The sequence below is a fragment of the Astyanax mexicanus genome, chromosome 19 (assembly GCF_023375975.1).
Source record: "Astyanax mexicanus isolate ESR-SI-001 chromosome 19, AstMex3_surface, whole genome shotgun sequence".
Classification (NCBI taxonomy): Eukaryota; Metazoa; Chordata; class Actinopteri; order Characiformes; family Acestrorhamphidae; genus Astyanax; species Astyanax mexicanus.
Window position 1 is genome coordinate 41,987,116 of NC_064426.1, and position 19,978 is coordinate 42,007,093.

Below are 19,978 nucleotides of genomic sequence, written 5' to 3' on the forward strand. Positions count from 1 at the left end.
GTCAAGGGACGGCAGAATTTAACTGCTCTGGCAGTTTGTTCAGGTGCATCTTAAAAAATTAGACTATCATTGAAAAGTTGTATTTACTTTATTTCAGTAATTTAGTTCAAAATATAAACTCATACACAGCTCTGGAAAAAAATAAGAGAGCACTAAAAATGATGAGTTTCTTTGATTTTACCAAATTAAAAACCTCTGGAATATAATCAAGAGGAAGATTATCCAAAAGCAGTGTGTAAGACTGGTGGAGGAGAACATGATGCCAAGATTCATGAAAAAAACTGTGATTAAAAACCAGGGTTATTCCACCAAATATTGATTTCTAAACTAAACTAAACTAAAACTTTATGAATTTGAACTTATTTTCTTTGTATTATTTGAGGTCTGAAAGCTCTTTTATGAAATCTGAAATCTTTAGTTATTTCAGTAATTTCTCATTTTCTGCAAATAAATGCTCTAAATGACAATATTTTTATTTGGAATTCGGGAGAAATGTTGTCTGTAGTTTATAGAATAAAACAACAATGTTCATTTTAAACAAATCTCAAACATATACATATAAATAGCAAAATGAGAAAAACTGATTTAGAAACTGAAGTGCTCTCTTGTTTTTTTTCAGAGCTGTATTATATAATTCTATATTACACACAGAGTGATCTAGTTTAAGTGTTTATTTATTTTATTGTTGATTATTGATTATGGCTTACAGCCAATGAAAACCAAGCCAATGTGGGCAGTGTGCCAAGTCCTGCTGGAAAATGAAATCTGCTTCTCCATAAATGTTTAATGTCTAATTTTCTAAAATACTGACAGCGATATCTCTGGCACTGTCTCTCACTCTCTCGTGCTGTATCTCGCGCAATCTCTCGTGCAATTTCTCATGCGATCTCTCGCTCTGTTTCTGGCGCCATCTCTCACACTATGTCTCACTCTCTCACACTGTATCTCGCGCTATCTCTCACCCCCTGGCACTCACACTCTCTCTCTCTCTCTCATACTGTCTCTGGTGCTGTCTCTCACTCTTTTGCAATGTAGCTGAGCATTTACAAGAACAGGGATTGACATGGCAATGAAAATGATAACTACATGTAAACTTTTATGGTTAAAAACATTTAAAATAACAGTGAATATAAGATAAAAAAGGAAAAAAAAGAAATAATAAAAAACTGTAAAACTTAAGCTAAAAATAATGTATATAGTACAATAGAAGAAGAATAAGAAACAAATTTAAAAAAGTTAATAAGTAATAAAACAAAACTATTAAAAATAAAATAATGAAAGAAATAAAACGAGAGAGAAGAACTAAAACTAGAAATAAAGGCTAAGAATAAATACGTTTAAAACAGGTACAGGCTTTAGTAACTTTTGTAAGAGTGTTTTCTCTTCTTTACACATAAAAAGATCCACTAACCTTCTTCTGGTTTTCTGCGCTGATCACGTAGATTCCTTTAGTGTTTATAGCCGACGCCAAGGACAGAGAGGACAGCTCCACAGACCCGTGGCTGTCTTTCACCGTCTTCAACCACTCCAGGTGTCTCGCGGTGTCCCGCTGAAACCAGAGACAGCTTTTTAATGTAGACACTGCTTTAAAAAATACAACATTTATAGGTGAGAATATTTAAAGCTCTTCTTTTGCAGCAGAAACGTCCTACCAGTTTCTTCGGGAGGTTGGGGTCGTTATCCAGGGCCTTCCAGAGCTTCTTCAAAACCTCCTTAAACACGGTGAATCCAGCATCCGGCTTTAACTCGTACAACATCGAGGAGTAGCCGAGAACCGCGTCGTGAAAACAGGCCACGCGGTCCACGTCCAGATCATTCTCTCCCGCGGAGATGGACGCCAGGTCAACGAACACCTTCAACTCATTTATATCTAGAATTAACAAAAAATATAATGAGTTAATATGTATTTTCTACATATATAAATACATACACATGACTTTTGCAATGTCCCATGCGAGATGAAGAACACTGCACACTGAATGCTTGTCTGATTGCATGGACAATTTTAGCCAGAAGCAGCCGGTCATGATCATTACCATCCACTGCACTGTCCAGTGTGGGTGGTAATATGTCAAAAATGTGTCTAATATCTTCAATAATAACATATAGTGAATTGATATTAAACTTGTATAACTTGTGCAAAAGAGCTTTTGAGAAATATCTCTTTTAAATACTAAAACAATGAGCATTTTAGCTCTGTTTATAGTGTTTATTGACCTATTTATTAAAATATGTACAGTACAGGCCAAAGGTTTGGACACACCTTTTCTTTTTCAATGTGTTTTCTTTATTTTCATGATTATTTCCATTGTAGATTCTCACTGAAACATCAAAACTATGAATGAACACATGTGGAGTTTTATGTACTTAACAAAAAATGAGCTGAACCTCCACAGTCACCGGACCTGAACCCAATCCAGATGGTTTGAGGTGAGCTGGAGCGCAGAGTGAAGAAGGCAAAGGAGCAACAAGTGCTAATAAACACCTCTGGGAACTCCTTCCTTCCTTCAAGACTGTTGGAAAACTTTTCATTTCAGGTGGCCACCTCTTTGAGAGAAGCTCATTGAGAGAATGATGCCAAGAGTGTGCAAAGCAGTAATCAGAGCAAAGGGAGGCTATTTTTTTTGAAGAAACTAGAATATAAAACATGTTTTTAGTTATTTCACCTTTTTTTGTTAAGTGCATAAAACTCCACATGTGTTCATTCATAGTTTTGATGCTTCAGTGAGAATCTACAATGTAAAAAGTCATGAAAATAAAAAAAGCATTGAAAAAAAAAAGAGAACCGCCAGAATCTTGCAAAATACAGTGATTTGCATTTTTGGTCATACCCCCAGCACTACTGTATAATGGTTGTTTGCCAGGCCACAGTGTAGTAGGCTATAAGAGCAAGAGAAGTATAAGAGAAGTAAAAAATTCCATATTTTACCTTCTAGAGCTTCTTTGACCCACATGACGAAGTTCTTCCTGATGCCGAGCTCCTGGAGGCAGAGTCTGCGAGGCTCAGTGATGTCCACAAGTACAGTTTTGGCCTGCATGAGCTCATTATCAATACTATCAAGATGCTCCTTCTTAAAGTCCAAATGTGTCTGAATACAAATAAAAAAATTAAAAAAATTATAATTTTTTAAAAGTTACAACAATCATATATCATGACGCAACAATTACATTTTATTTTATACTATTTTATACTAATTTTATACAATTATATACTAATACCATGTTTCACACTAAATGACTTTAGTCACATTGGACAGATGGTTGTAGGACTTTATTAATTACCCAACCCACTTATTAGGACTCCCCATATCACTAGTGATGCCACAACACCAGGAGTGTAAAGAAGACTAGCACACGCCTCCTCCGATACATGTGAAGTCAGACTCCGCCTCTTTTTGAGCTGCTGCTGATGCTGTAGCATTGCTGAGTAGCATCACAGCGCTAACACTCAGAGGAAAGCACCCACCAAGGACAATTGTGCTCTCTCGGGGCTCCGGAAGCTGATGGCGAGCTGCATGACTGGGATTTGCACCAGCAATCTCCTGATCATAGCCTTAGACCACTCGAAGCCAAACTTTCCATTATTTTATACAAATTCAGTGTCTTGGTAAGAGTTACAGTAACAAAGCAGTAACAAACAAATATTGTTTTGCTGTGAATCTTTAAAACTATGCTTACAATAATTAATACTTATTTTAATATTTATTATTCTTTTGTTGCGGGAGTATATATTTTTATAATTCCTTCATAAAAATTCTATGTTTTGTCATATACCCTGAAATATCAATCATGATAATATTTTAGGGCCAAATTGCCCCCCCCCCTAATTAAATTAAATAAATTACTTAAATTTAAATGTTGATAAACTTACACGAGTAGAGACTAAAAATGAACTTAAACATGCTGTTTATCAGCTCTACCTGTCACAACACTAGAAGTGCTTTTTCACCATTTTTAGACTGTTATATTTGACTGCCAAATATTCAGTGCATTCTAGCTAACAATGTTTGATTAGCAGTTTTCTGAATGTTACAATTAATGCTTTTAGAACTTTCAATTTGTCTGATTTCTTGATGTTCTTAAAACGTTTTCAGTTAACGCCTTTAAACATTCTGGTAACACTTCTTTCGTCAGTGTTTAAATATATAGTTTTGGGAATGCTACTTTTAACTAGGGCTGGACGATATTGGAAAAAAATTCACATTGCAAATGTTCTTTTTTTTGACGATATTTTTAGATATCTCGATATCAAACAATGCAGGGCCCATGACGTCACCAGCCCCGCCCTCACCCATGCCTAGCTCTCAAAACCCGAGGAAAACAACAAAACAACAGTAATCAGCCCTTTAATCAGCATTTAAATGCTTTGTAAAAGGTAAATAAGAGCGTTTGCTTTTCTGGGATTAAAAGTGTGAATTCAGCTGTAACTGGAAATATCTGCACTGCAAAACTGTGCTGGACTGAGGAGCACAGCTTTCCGAACATGCTCATGTTTACAAGCACGTGCCCAACCATTTGGATGGAGGCCATGCATGCAGTTACCTCTTGTTTACTCCTCCCCCTCCCCCTCACGCTTCTCAGGCAGCAGCAGCCTGTCACTCACACAGACACAGAGACAGCGCTGTGTATCTACTTCTTGTGTCAAGAATTAAAACATTGCAACATAATGTGTTTGATTTAATTGTCCTGCGGTGTGACTATTCCGCACGCGTTCATCGCAGTGACGATGCTTAAACGATATATCGTGCAGCCCTACTTTTAACGTTTCCAGAACATTCTTGCAACATTATTTCTGTAACGTTACAGGCTAACCTTTGTGGAACCTTCTCAAAACGTTGCGAAATGTTCTTTAAACATTTCTCTGTTAGCTTTGATCCTACTAAAATGGTTAGGATTGATTGATTGATTTTACACATTAAGACTTACAACGACGAGCAGCTTCTCCAGCACTTGGAAATCTCCCTGAAGACACAGCGTGTGCTTCACCATCATGACCACCTGAGCCGACTCCACGGCCAGGTGAAGCTCGTGGTACTGCTCAATCTGCTGAACTCGTCTCAGGATCCACTGCTTATCATCAGCCGGGTGCAGTTTACACATGACCGTCACGTCCTCGACCAGGTCCTCGTACTTCCCAACGTACGCCTTAAAGATCACGTCCACCTCCTCGAAGCTCATGCTGCCGTTCTTCAGGCTGGAGTAGATCTTCCTGTACTGCTCGTAGCACGGCTGATAGATATCGAAGAAGATCACGTCGGGCGTCACCAGCTGCTCAGCTTCATCGTCCGAGCCGAAGCTGTCGTCCTCGTTCTTCTCGGCGAAGTCCTTGGCCTGGTTCTCCCAGCATGTCTTAAACGTGTAGCTCTCCTGAAACGTGTGCAGAACCTCGGCCATGGCTCGAATGTTCTCATCGAGATCAAAGTAAGAGACGACACCCGCCGTCAGTGAAGACATCTGGTTAAAAGGATGAACCTCCATGAACTCAACCAGCTGCATGTGATCGATGTCGATCTGGTGCTGTTCTTCTAGACCTTCAAGATCAACTGATAAAAACAGGAAACGAGGAAAAATTACTAATGAACATCAAATCAAATGTCAAAAATCGGTACCACAGTAAAATAAGGCTCCTTTATAAAGGGTTTATAAACAGTCTATGAAGGACTTTATTAATGGTTAAAGGTACATTCTGTAGGAGAAGAAAGCGAGCGTGTAAAATAGCTGGAGTAGTCTGCTCCGCCCACCCGTCCCCAGATACTACACTACCTCGGGTTGCCAAGTTGGGCCAGGCTGAATCTACACAATCCAGTGAAAGACGCGTTCAGTACCTTCTACCGTGGCAAGAAAATCATATTATAAACCGGCTCATGTGAACTTTATCTGTAGCTAGCTAAACTAGCCTCATGCAACGCTAGCTTTGTTAGCCTAAGCCAAGCCTGTTATTCCTGAAAAATCCCACTGCTCCAAAAATACTACACACCCCAGAGCTGGAGTTACTACTTTACAGGTCCTAGTAATTTATCTACTGCTTAGCTTAGCAAAGCCAGTTTAGACTGGTAGGAGAGAAAGATAATGGAAAGGGACTCTTCTAAAACCTGTATATCTATAGCAGGGGTGTCCAAACTTTTTTTGTTGGGGGCCAGAAGGAGAAATATATTTGAAGTCACGGGCCACAGACTCCGTAATAAAACACATAATGAAATATACCACTTTAAATAATACATTTTCCTGATTATTTCATTTACACACCCTTTTACTTGACTTACTATCTTTATCTTTGACAGTGTTGTGTAAACTTAGATTTTTCAAATTTATGTTTAATTTCATGATGTCTCTTAATATTAAACTCCTTAATTACGGCAACTTTTAGACTCTTTGGCCCGATTTCTGTGCTAAAAATGCGCACTCTCTCTGCTTTTAGACTCTTTGGCCCGTTTTTCTGCGCTAGAAATGCGCACTCTCTCCACTTTTAGACTCTTTGGCCTGTTTTTCTGCGCTAGAAATGCGCACTCTCTCCGCTTTTAGACTCTTTGGCCCGTTTTTCTGCGCTAGAAATGCGCACTCTCTCCGCTTTTAGACTCTTTGGCCCGTTTTTCTGCGCTAGAAATGCGCACTCTCTCCGCTTTTAGACTCTTTGCCACGTTTTTCTGCACTAGAAAAGCACACCCTCTCCGCTTTTAGACTCTTTGGCACGTTTTTCTGCGCTCGAAATGCGCACCCTCTCCGCTTTTAGGCTCTTTGGCCTGTTTTTCTGTGCTAGAAAAGCGCACTCTCTCCGCTTTTAGACTCTTTGCCCCGTTTTTCTGTGCTAGAAATGCGCACTCTCTCCGCTTTTAGACTCTTTGCCCCGTTTTTCTGTGCTAGAAATGAGCACTCTCTCCGCTTTTAGACTCTTTGCCCTGTTTTTTTGTGCTAGAAATGCGCACCCTCTCCGCTTTTAGACTCTTTGGCCCGTTTCTGACACCTAGCATTCAAACTTTGAATCTCACATTATAAAAACCTGCTTAACAGCGGGCCAACCTTCATTCTATTTCTAAAATACCTCGCGGGCCGCTCCAAAAAAGGAAACGGGCCGCAAATGGCCCGCGGGCCGTAGTTTGGACACCCCTGATCTAGCGTTATATTGAATGCTAAACAGCTAAATAGCTAGATAGTTGCTAGGGATGACCATAGGTATTGTTTACCATTAATGTTAATCGTTTTGGATGTAACAAATCACTCAATATATAAACACATTGAGAGCTAAACTGATTCACTATAGAGACTAACTATCGGTTTCTAGCGTATATTTTGGAGTACTCATCACTGCCGAGGTATTAATCAGACGTGACACGGCTGCTCCTTCGTTGTGACTGATTGTAGTTCAGGTTAGAATGAGTAGCATGACTGTGTTATCCAGCAAACTAAATCCAAAATACTCTGTGATTAACTTATCTTGTGCAACAGAACAAACTCTTGCTCTTCCTTACCTAAAGTGGTCCTGATTAGTGCCAGTTTAATCATACTGAAACGTTTTTAATTCAAACAAAATATCAGTTTTGTAAAATGAAGTGTAATGGGATGAAGTGCTACAGACTAGTAGCTCTCCAGCCCAGAGGGTTGTTGAACCCAACTGCAAATTTGAACAGTTGATCTCAAAGCAGGTAAACCCAAGAAGAAAGGAAAATAAATAAATAAATAAATGAATACACCGCTCCTCACGCGGGATCAAACCTGTGCATCAGGGTCACGCTCCAATACACCACCGCTGCCCCGGCTAGTGAATTGGGACAGGGCCAGGAAAAAACAAATGCCCTTATAAGGAGATAGGGAGCACAAGAACGGGCAGAAAAACGAGAACGGGCGAAAACTAAAGTCACGCTGAGGGTGACAAAGAGAGAGACAGGGGAGGGATGTAAATAAAAGCTCACCAGAGAAGCATTTTATTTATTTTCACTGTATACCTGTAACTCTACCTCTTCACTACTTTACTTTAACTGATGCTCTCAAACACTTTATTAAGATACAAGAAATTCAAGTAATTAACTCTTGATGAGTTCAGCACAGCTGTTAACTGAAAGCCTGAATTCCAGGTAATTCTACTTCATAAAGCTGACTGAGAAAATCCAGCAGAGATGTTCAGAACTGATCATCTAAACAAGAGGAGCTACTTTTTGAAGAATCTAAAATATGAAACATATTCTGTTTTTTTTTTTGTTTACTAAATAATTCCACATGGTTTTCTTCACAGTTTGGATGAGTTTAATATTAATCTACAATGAAGAACATTTTAAAATCACGGGAAAAAACACAGATTTTAAGGTGTTTCCACTCTTTATACTGGTACTGTATATAAATCAGTGTATATACTGTACCTGTTAGGTGCTCCTGAAGTTTCCGGCACATTGCAACGAACCCCTTCACCAGCTCACTGTCGTGATATATGGCCTTCACCTCGTTCTCCCGCAGCTGAAGAAGTCTCTTCATGGCTCCGACATCCCTGCACTGCTCATTCTCACACAGACAATCTGGAGAAGAGGGAGAAACGTGGATCAGGAAGGTCAGAAAACGTCATAAAATATATATTATTTCTTAGATAAATCACTCTGTCCTAACTCTCAATGTGGTTATCTATGTGCACTCATCAGTAAAAGACATGAGGTGTTTTTTAATGGAAGGCTAATTTAGTAGGGATGCACGATAATATTGGAATTATATCTGTATCGACCGATAATTGCTTTTTTCCATTTTCACCAAGAAAAATGGAGAATGGGTGGGGAAATATCGAAATCAGTCGATAATAACCAATAAACCAATACTTGCGGAGGTAGTGTATTTTATATGTAGTGTATATTGTCAGAAAAGGGCCAAACTACTCAACCAAAAGCAATACAGTTTGCAAATTACAGATTTTTTAATGTAGATCATCCCTGTAATACAATTAAAAACTCATTATAGATATAAAATACTGACTAGTAGTATAGAACATAAATCCATTACTTCATTCTTCATATGTTATGCTGTGTTTACATTGATATAATAACTAAAGTAGCTATTAATATATCACCAGACTCTGGATATTCACCTTGTTTTAAGCAAACTGAACGAATAAGCACAAAAAGTCACCAACAAACAAATTTAAGCCACAAAATCTGTGTTTTTTGCTTGGTTTAAGTCTTAATTCACTAATTGTGAGACATTGTGTTTGCTTATTTTAAGAAATCTTACTAAATAAAAAAATAGGCACCAAATGTAAGCCAGAAAAACTAAAAAATGAATATATTTATATATATTTGAATAAATTATTTACTCATGGATATGGTCTATTATATATTACTTAGTTCTATTAATAGTTTTGAAATAATAATGTTGTAAGAAATGTGCTTATGCAACTAAGGAGTCTGGAGACTGGGTGGGGAAAAAGTGTTGTTTAATCTTATTTCTTTAACATTTTTTCTCTATTTTTCTTTTCTTTTCTCTTATTTTCTCCTCTGCTTTCCAGACTATAACCAATCCCCTCTCTACAAAGGTGCGACAGAGAAGTCTGGTTTGGCCAAGGTTTATATAGGGTACTGCACAGGTGCACAGCTGGTTGAGGCTAATCACTGCTGGGGATTCTGGGAGTTGGTGTTTTGAGAATCAACTCTACCATTTCTTCCCCTATGTCTACCAGCCTCTTGAAGACAGCCCATGATGCAGCATTGCCCATCACAAATTGATTTAAGTTTTAATCCTTAATTGCTTATTTTAAGAAATCTTACTAAATAAGAAATACAGGCACAATAAATGACCAAAACCAAATATTAACCCATGCATCTATTACGATTATTTGTTAGTCAGTTCTATTAATAGTTTTTAAAATAATAATGTTGTAAGAAATGTGCTTATGCAACTGTTTCTCAACCAAGGAGACTGGAGACGTGGTGGGGAAAAAAAAAGTGTTGTTTAATCTTATTATTATATTTTTGTATTATTTCTTTAACATTTTTCCTCTCTGTTTTCTCTATTTTTCTTTTCTTTTCTCCTATTTTCTCCTCTCTTTTCCCAACTGTAACCGATCCCCTCTCTCTACAAAGGTGCGACAGTGAGGTCTGGTTTGACCGAGGTTTATATAGGGTAGTACACAAGTGCAGCTGGTTGAGGCTATTCACTGCCGGGGATTCTGGGAGTTGGAGTTTTGAGAATCAACTCTACCATTTCTTCCCCTATGTCTACCAGCCTCCTGGAGACAGCCCATGATGCAGCATTGCCCATCACCAAGTCTGTAGTTTTCGCTTGATTTAAGTTTTAGATAGATAGATAGATAGATAGATAGATAGATACATAGATAGATAGATAGATACATAGATAGATAGATAGATAGATAGATAGATAGATAGATAGATAGATAGATAGATAGATTAGAATTTAGGAAAGGAAATTTAGGTTTAATGCTTGATTGCTTATTTTAAGAAATACAGGCGCAATAAATGACCAAAAAACAAATATAAGCCCATGCATCTGTTACGATTATTTTTTAGTCAGTTCTATTATTAGTTTTAAAATAATAAAATTGTAAGAAATTTGCTTATGCAAATGTTTATCCACCAAGAAGACTGAATAATGAGGTGGGGAAAATGTGTTTTTTAATCTTATTTTATTTTCTTTAAATTCTTTAACATTTTTTCCTCTCTTTTTTTTTTCTTTTCTCTATTTTCCTTTTCTTTTCTCATATTTTCTCTTCTCTTTTCCCCACTGTATCTAGTCACCCCTCTACAAAGGTGCGACAGAGAAGTCTGGTTTGACTAAGGTTTATATCTAATCACCTCCGGGGATTCTGGGAGTTGGAGTTTTGCAGCACTGTCCATCACAAAATCTGAGATTTTGGAGTTTTTGCCAACGAAATTTAATCTAAGCTAGCTGGCTCATCAATATTACTACAGTCATGTGGCAAAATAATCTGATATACAACTGTTCTGCCTGATTAAGAGAATTAACATTACATAGAATAACCAGAATATAAAAGTACCTATTTTGACCAGCTCTATAAACGTGTCCTTCTTCTTCAGGATCTGATTGAGAACCTTTATCCTGATTTTTCCTGTGATAAGCTGGTGTGAGATATCGGTGAATAATGAAGTCGCAATGGCAAGTCTCTCTTTAGCCTCTTCAGTGAGCTGATCGATCAGTTTCTCATCAGCACCTGCAACCAGATAAGAGAAATCTCAAAAAACACATTCAGGAGAAGTAAAATAAAGCTAAACGATCAATAAATTCAACTACCATGAAGCTGGAAGATGTTCTTGGCTGCGGTCCAGTCGAGAAGATGCTGGAGAACCACTTCCTGCTCCTCCCTGTAAGCCCCGCCCTCCCGCCTGGGCCAGGACTTCTGTATGATCGCAGAGATGAGCTTCCCAAACTTCCAGTTAATCCTGATTCTCTCAAACAGTTTACCCTCAGTCTTCGCCTGTAAAGAGAAAGAGAAGAAACATAAAAATTAGTTTTCATTAGTTTTTCATTATTTTAAAAGGTTCAGCATTGTAGATTAACACTAAAATCATCCAAACTTCATAAAGAAACCAGAATATGTTTTATATTTTAGCATATTTTGCTTAGATGATCAGTTTTGAACATCTCTGCTGGATTTTCTCAGTCAGCTTTATGAGGTAGAGTCACCTGGAATTCAGGCTTTCAGTTAACAGCTGTGCTGAACTTATCAAGAGTTAATTACTTGAATTTCTTGTCTCTTAATGTAAAGGTTGGAGAGCATCAGTTAAAGTAAAGTAGTGAAGAGGTAGAGTTACAGTTGTACAGTGAATAGTGAATATTTGAGTAATGTTCGAATCCAGGTTATAATAAGCAACAACTACTCAACTAAATAAAGAAAAGTAAAAAAATAACTTTAAGAAAGTTTCAAGAACTTTCAAGAAAGTTTCCTGAAGTGCAGTTGCAAAAAAAGACCATCAAAAATATTATGATGGTGAAACTGGCACTCATCAGGACCACTCCAGCCACAGTTACCAGCCTCAGAAACCACAAGTTATCAGCTCCTTAGATAAGAGCACCTTATAAGTTACTACAACATTCTTTATGAGTTTATTCATAGTCTGATAGATCACTTCACTATTCATCTGACTGGTACTGTACGTGTAGGTGAGTACCAGGTGAATAAATATATGGGTGAAATATACCTGGCACATGGAGGTGACGGCCTGCAGAGCACACTTCTCTATACATTTCGCCACGTGAGGAAAGGTTTCGTTCAGTTCCTCGATCTTGTTACAGTAAACCTCCACCTGATCTATAGAGCTCTCCTGAAACAACATATATTCCCATATAGTGTTATTCCAAGATATTGCTTCTCTAAATAAAATTTTATAATATTTAAATAAATATTCAGAAAAATACAAACCAGCTGAAATTTCCCTTCGAAATCTCTAGTAAAGGTTTCCCGCCACTCCTGTGTGAATTCTTTACTCGGAAAGTTCACAGACATGATGTTGTTCCACATCTATAAAAATAAACAAACGGGAGCAGTTAGTAGAGATAAACCAAATATTTGACAACTAAAAATATTTAATGGCATCACTAAATTCAGGATAGGAATAGCCTTACTGAGGTAAATTAATGATAAATAGCACTGCTGAGGTAAATGCATGACTAAATTAGCACGGCTGAGGTAAATTCATGATTAAAACAGCACTACTGAGGTAAATGTATGATTAAAATAGCACTGATGATGTACATTTATAATTAGAATAGCACTGCTGAGGTAAATGCATGATTAAAATAGCACTGCTGATGAACGTTTATAATTATAATAGCACTGCTGAGGTACATTTACAATTAAAATAGCACTACTGAGGTAAATGCATGATTAAAATAGCAATGCTGATTCTAATTTACAAATAGAATAGCACTGCTGAGGTAAATTTATAATTAAAATAGCACTACTGGGGTAAATGCATGGTTAAATTAGCACTGCTGAGGTACATTTATAATTAAAATAGCACTGCTGAGGTAAATGCATGATTAAAACAGCACCTTTCGGGTAAATTTATAATTAGAATAGCACTACTGTGGTAAATGCATGATTAAAATAGCACTACTAAGGTAAATTTGTGATTAGAATAGCACTACTGAGGTAAATTTATAAGAATCTTAATACCAGGGTAAATGTATGATTAAAGTAGCACCGCTGCGGTAAATTTATGATTAGAATCGCACTGTTGAGGTAAATGTATCATTAGAATAGCACTACAGAGGTAAATGTATTGCGTTATTAGTTTGCTGGGATATTAAAACAGTTCAAAAACTATATTTAAAGGGTAGTACAAAAATGTAGGCTATTTAAATTATTCTACGGTGAAAAAAGTCTTAAAATGAATGAAAACATTCTTTACTCCAAAACCATTATTTTTGGTGTATTCCTAATAGTTATCACATTTATCCACACAAATACTATTTTGTGATTATTTTTATACAAAAACAGAACACAAAATGTATTATGTCTGACCTCAATCTCTGAAGTGAGGCTGGCGCTCAGGGTGAGGTTGTGCAACAGTCTGGACTTGAAGGTCTGTCCGATCCAAGATCTGATGGTCCTCAAAGTCGTTGATAAAAGCTCCTGAACTTTTGCATTTAGAGAATCTCCATTTTGTTTCTCCTAGACAAATAATCATTTACAATAATAATTAACAAAATATGTCAAAATTGCATACTGCCCATACTGCTCTGTAATTAATCTACAGTTACAGTAGATACAGAATCACCAGCACTGTAATCTGTTGTACCCGTACTGCTCTATAATTAATCTACAGTTACAGTAGATACAGAATCACCAGCACTGTAATCTGTTGTACCCGTACTGCTCTGTAATTAATCTACAGTTACAGTAGATACAGAATCACCAGCACTGTAATCTGTTGTACCCGTACTGCTCTGTAATTAATCTACAGTTACAGTAGATACAGAATCACCAGCACTGTAATCTTTTGTACCCGTACTGCTCTGTAATTAATCTACAGTTACAGTAGATACAGAATCACCAGCACTGTAATCTGTTGTACCCATACTGCTCTGTAATTAATCTACAGTTACAGTAGATACAGAATCACCAGCACTGTAATCTGTTGTACCCGTAGATGATTTGCGTGAAGTTTTACGTACCTGTGCATCGAGAGCTTGGCAGAACTCTGAAACTGAAACCACCAGATAGAGGGAAGCGACGGGAATGTCGGTGAAGTTCTGGGTGTAGGAGGATCTGACTGCTTTGCACATTTTTTCCAGAAGTTTAACGGCTGCTGCCAAGCAATCCCGTCCGTATTCATCAGAGAAACAGCTGGAAGACATTAAATCAGACTGAAAATATTTATCAAACCCTAAATCCAAACCTTTTCACAGCTTTTATTGAACTATATAGTAAAAATAATCATTCTTAAGGTAAAATTATAACGTATGCTTAACCTACCTGTATTTTCGTTCTAGAAGATGGCTTTGAATAAATGACAACGTATCGGAGAGATGCTGTAAACAAACACAAAACAAAAAAGATTTCAGCATGAGGAAGCCTTGGATTATATATATAAATGATATAGGATCAGAACGGAAGTATTATATCATAAAACATAAATTAATCAGATAAACCTTAACAAATTCTGTGATTAATTCGCACAATTAATCACACATTTATTTCTCCTTAAAACTAAGCTTTTATATAATGGGTGTTTTTAAATGCAAATAAAAGAATCAGTGATATATTCACTGTATATTAGTGGGGTCAATTGCTTAAATAATATCTGTACTAATCACAACAATAAAAATCATGATCACATTTTTATTAATGCAGATACTACTACAGTAAAATTTACTGTAATGTGTTGAGTTAGTGAGTTAAATTGAATGCTTTAATGGAGAAAATAAACGCAAGTCTAGCTCCATATTCCACACTCAACAACCTGGAAAAGGAAACGTGCTCTCAGCTGTGTGTGTAAGAGTGAGTGAGAGACACAATATTTTCAGTGTATAAAAATATAATATAGCTTCTAAACTCTAAACTAAGTAAGTAACACTGTTTTATATTTCTAGATTAAAAAAAAATGGGTGCACCATATCGTACGCAATAATATCACCATAACATTTTTTAATATGGTGAACGATTTTATACCATACAATACGCCAAAATGCCATATTACCCACCCCTTATTATCACATCAGGGTTCTACTTTTATACTGTTTTTAGCAACAACAAAAAAATTCACACTGTTCTCATTTCCCATTATGTATCATTTATTTTACTTTAATCCTGGATATATGGAGATATTTGGAGTGCATTATTATTAGTATCATGACATTCTGGATCATTGACTTCTGTTATAAATCTGATAAAATTCTTGTATTTTTAAATAGCTCAGATTGGGGTGTGTTATATTTTATTGTATGCAGTGATAAAATAAAATTTTCATTTTGTTGCAGTAGTGAATTTTTAAATATTTTTTTTAATTCAGTGTTTTGTCATTTCGCCAAGAATATCGTTAGCACAAAAATACCCTAAAATATTGTGATTATCATGGTATTTTAAGGCCATATCGCCCACCCTTAATACTCACTTAATATCAGAACATTGCATATTGGAAAAATAATCATCAGATTAGTCAGCTACCAAAATCATCATTAGTTGCAGCCCTGATATCTATAAATCACTACTTACTGTGTAATTACTGTAGAAAATATCAGAAGGAGCTTTCAGAATGAAGATCTGCAACATGTCCAGCAGCTCCACGTGAACCACAGTGCTGCACTCCATCAACTCCTCAATATTCATCAGATACAGCCACGACCGAGACACCAGTCTGTCCATTTCCACCAGGTGAAGATTCCCCTTCATCAGGTTCAGCATGGACCTGGACACAGAGACACTGAGTAAGTTCACATATACACTTTATAATCAGAGATTATCAGATGACAATTATTTAACATGCATGTTCATTATCGGATTACTGCAATTATGTGATTATTTTAAAGGTCTCCCTCTGCTAAAATCTTCCTCATCCTCTTCCTCATTGTCTGCAGCAGCTAGTAAAAGAAAATATTCAGAAAAAAACGAGTTGATCAGGAAAAGCACCGTGTCTACATCAACCCGTGAATTAGTATTCACGGCCACGCCCACCTCGGCTCGGGACCGCCCACAGACAAAGTTGAAGCCTGGAAGCGACGCCGTCTCGTCAGATAGGAGATAACTAACAGCGCTAGGAACAGCATGCAGTTCATTCCTGTGTTATTTGTGCGAATAACACATCAGTGTTTATATACTTTACCCAGTAATTCAGAGCTAAGAAACAAATGGTTAGAATTAGTCTATGGAGGAAAAACACCACCAGCCAAGTACAATTAAGATAGGTAGGTGTTTAGATGTTCTAGTTAAAATACTAGTTAAAAGTAGAAATCCACCCCGGGGTTTTGTTCCAACTGCCTGGGCGGCTCTGCTGCGGCTCAGTTAATAAAACTCTGGGGTGGATTTTTATTCTCTGGACATGAGCTACCCACCTCTGTGTGTAAGTAACTATAGGTTTAAATAGGATCTCCGGTGGATTTTATGTTTTACAGAGACTCTAAGACTCTGGGTCAGTGGCTGAACTGCACTTAGCAGGGCATTATTACACATGTTATAAAGTAACATATGATATTGCAAAGACTGTTATTAGTGTAAAAATGTCTACTTTAAAACATTTTTAATTAATATTTATGAGCTAAACTTCTATGATTTCTCCGCTCACCACTCCTCCACTGGATTAAATCAGTGTTATACCGCATCACCAGAGCACTTTTTACCACAAAAAACAGTTTACAGATCACTTAAAATTTTTAAAAAAAGGTGGAATGAGACCTTTAAGCAGTCATGTAAACATCATATCTAATACTGTACAATCAAAAAAATGATATGTGGTATATAAAGTGCTGTGAAAAAGTATTTGCCCCCACAAATCTCTACTATATTTCTACTATATTTTCTTTCATTTTTTTTATCATATTATAAATAATGTGATAGCTATGATCAACAGACTTTAATATAAGACAAAGATAACCTGAGTAAATATATAAAAAAGTATATAAAACAGTTTTTAAATGACCCAGACCATCACACTACCACCACCATGTTTCTAAAATTATGTGTCTTACTCACACCTTCCAAAAAGATGCACTTTTGTCTCGTTAGTCCAAAGAAAATTTACCCAAAGTCTCTTTCCTAATATTGAATCATTAACACTGATCTTAACTGAGGCCTTAAGTGAGACCTGCAGTTCTTTAAATGTTTAAATGTTGTTCTGGGTTCTTTTTTATGGACCTCCTGGATGAGTTGCCCATGCCCTTTTGGAGTAATTTCGGAAGGCCGGTCACTCCTGGGAAGGTTCACCACTGTTCCATGTTTTCTCCATTAGAGAATTATAAAAAAATTGAGTCCCAAAACTTTATATTCATTTAAAATCTGCTTTTTGTATTAATCAGGTTATCGTTGTCAAATATTTTTAATATGAACATCTGTAAAGAGTGGAAATACATTTTCACAGCCCTGTAAAAAAAAAGGACAGATATACAGTACCTTCTGTCTTGTGAAGATAGGTGATTTGTACTGGCTAGCTTCAGTCCTTGCAGTCCCGCCCAGGTCTGCTCATTTCTAGTGATTGATCCAGGTGAAACAGCTTCAAACGGTTTCGAGGTTCCCTTGAGAAGATGTAGGAGAGGAATCACCACAATCCACCGGGTCATCCCGTCCAACTTCACCATGTTCATCAGATCCACCAACAGGTCAGGCAGACTGAGCAGAAAAAAAACATGTAAAAAAAGTTAATTAATGGAAAAAAATAAGAGTTTCTGAATCAGTTTCTCTGATTTTGCTATTTATAGGTTTATATTTGAGTAAAATGAACATTGTTGTTTTATTCTATAAACTACAGACAACATTTCTCCCAAATTACAAATAAAAATATTCTCATTTAGAGCATTTATTTACAGAAAATGAGAAATGACTGAAATAACAAAAAAAAAGATGCAGAGATTTCAGACCTCAAATAATGCAAAGAAAACAAGTTCATATTTATAAAGTTTTAAGAGTTCAGAAATAATCAATATTTGGTTGAATAAACCTGGTTTTTAAATCACAGTTTTTTTCATGCATCTTGGCATCATGTTCTCCTCCACCAGTCTTACACACTGCTTTTGGATAACTTTATGCCAATCAGATCTATCTATCTATAATCCTCAGAGACTCTGAGTTCTATTTTAGTGATTTCTAGAAGAGCCGTCTACCGTGCAAAATAACTTTATGCTGCTTTACTCCTGGTGCAAAAATTCAAGCAGTTCAGTTTGGTGGTTTGATGGTTTGTGATCATCCATCTTCCTCTTTATTTTATTCCAGAGGTTTTCAATTTGGTAAAATCAAAGAAACTCATCATTTTTACTGGTCTTTAATTTTATACAGAGTTGTACATAAAATTACAGGAGACAGTATATTATAGGAGACATTTACCCATGATTTCAGGAAATTTTACTTAAAAATGTCATAAAATTAGACAAAAATATCAACAGACAATATTACTTGTATTATTTCTCATCAAACTGGGTTTGCTTTTTAGCTGAGGGTGAAAATGTCCATTTTTTGGGCTACTTTTATATTATTTGCGGCCTTAACTGCAAAGCATTCGAAATTAATATGCACTGTGTGGTGAACATTTTTGTCAACCTTAGATACTGGGCTCGTTTAAGCTTTGGGAAGGAATTATTTTTGGTGGATTTGGCAACCCTGGCTGCAGTTTTTCGCAGTAAACTCACTCTCTGCTTTTCTCTTTCACTCTAAAAAGAACAGAAGGCACTAAATGTGGGATTTAAATGCAGAGAATGTGTTTAAAATGAGTTTAAATAAGCTGATATATAAAGAAAGATGAATAAAGAAAATAGTGAATATGAATAGTGAATATGGGTGTTGTCTTGTCCCTTATCTGGTGTGGTTTAATGTTTCAGGACATGGACAGCGAGCCAAGTGTCTCATCACACATTATATGATGCGTTAACAATAAGTCTGTATCAACAATTTTTTTTGTTGTCATTGGATTCTAGAAAGACTTTGGGAAAGATTTATTTTTAGTGGACCTGGCAACCTGGCTGCAGCTTTTGGTAGTAAACTCGCTTTCTGCTTTTCTCTATCACTGTAAAGACAACAGAAGACACTATTATGTGGGATTTAAACACTGAGAATGTGTTTAAAATGTGTTTAAATAAGCTGATGAATAGTGAATATGGGTGTTGTCTTGTCCCTTATCTGGTGTGGTTACATGTTTGGGGACATAGAGACAGAGTGTCTCATCACACATTAAATAACACACCAATGTTTTTTTTTTGTTTTTTTTAGCCGACGTTGGATTCTAAACAGACTTTGAGAAGGATTTCTTTTTGGTGGATCTGGCAACCCTGTCTGCAGCTTTTCGTAGTAAACTCACTCGCTGCTTTTCTCTTTCACTCTAAAAAGAACAGAAGGCACTAAATGTGGGATTTACACACTAAGAATGTGTAATATTTTTTAGACGACATTGGGTTCTTGATGGACTTTGGGGAGGGTTTATTTTTGGTGGATTTGGCAACATTCACAACTCACTCTCTGCTGTTCTCTATCACTATAAAGACAACAGAAGGCACTAAATGTGGAATTTATTGTAGGAAATGTGTTTAAAATGTGTTTAATTAAGCTGATGTATAGTGATGAGTGAATATGGGTGTTGTCTTGTCTCTTATCTGGTGTGGTTACATGTTTGGGGGTTAAATGTCTCATCATACATTAAATAATGCATCAAGCCAACATGGGGTCCTATACAGACTTTGGGAAGGATTTTTTTTGGTGGACCTGGCAACCCTGGCTGCAGCTTTTGGTAGTGAACTGGCTCGCTGCTTTTCTCTATGACTCTAAAGAGAATAGAAGACACTAAATGTGGGATTTAAATGCTGAGAATGTGTTTAAAATATGTTTAAATAA

At 36.6% G+C, this 19,978-nt stretch overlaps 1 protein-coding gene across 3 annotated transcripts in view; it reads right to left on the minus strand.

Annotated features, from left to right (window-relative positions):
• rnf213a (ring finger protein 213a) overlaps positions 1-19,978 on the minus strand; it is a 152,832-nt gene that overhangs the window by 118,018 nt on the left and 14,836 nt on the right. For all 3 annotated transcript variants that reach the window (XM_049468109.1, XM_049468107.1, XM_049468110.1), the window contains 14 exons: positions 17,555-17,770; positions 15,665-15,857; positions 14,426-14,481; positions 14,125-14,296; positions 13,472-13,621; positions 12,368-12,466; positions 12,147-12,269; positions 11,239-11,422; positions 10,985-11,158; positions 8,352-8,504; positions 4,927-5,543; positions 2,930-3,089; positions 1,653-1,870; positions 1,412-1,549 (listed from right to left, as the gene is read on the minus strand). In XM_049468109.1, the coding sequence (XP_049324066.1) occupies positions 1,412-1,549; positions 1,653-1,870; positions 2,930-3,089; positions 4,927-5,543; positions 8,352-8,504; positions 10,985-11,158; positions 11,239-11,422; positions 12,147-12,269; positions 12,368-12,466; positions 13,472-13,621; positions 14,125-14,296; positions 14,426-14,481; positions 15,665-15,857; positions 17,555-17,770 (2,653 nt within the window). The remainder of the gene's footprint in view (positions 1-1,411; positions 1,550-1,652; positions 1,871-2,929; positions 3,090-4,926; positions 5,544-8,351; positions 8,505-10,984; positions 11,159-11,238; positions 11,423-12,146; positions 12,270-12,367; positions 12,467-13,471; positions 13,622-14,124; positions 14,297-14,425; positions 14,482-15,664; positions 15,858-17,554; positions 17,771-19,978) is intronic.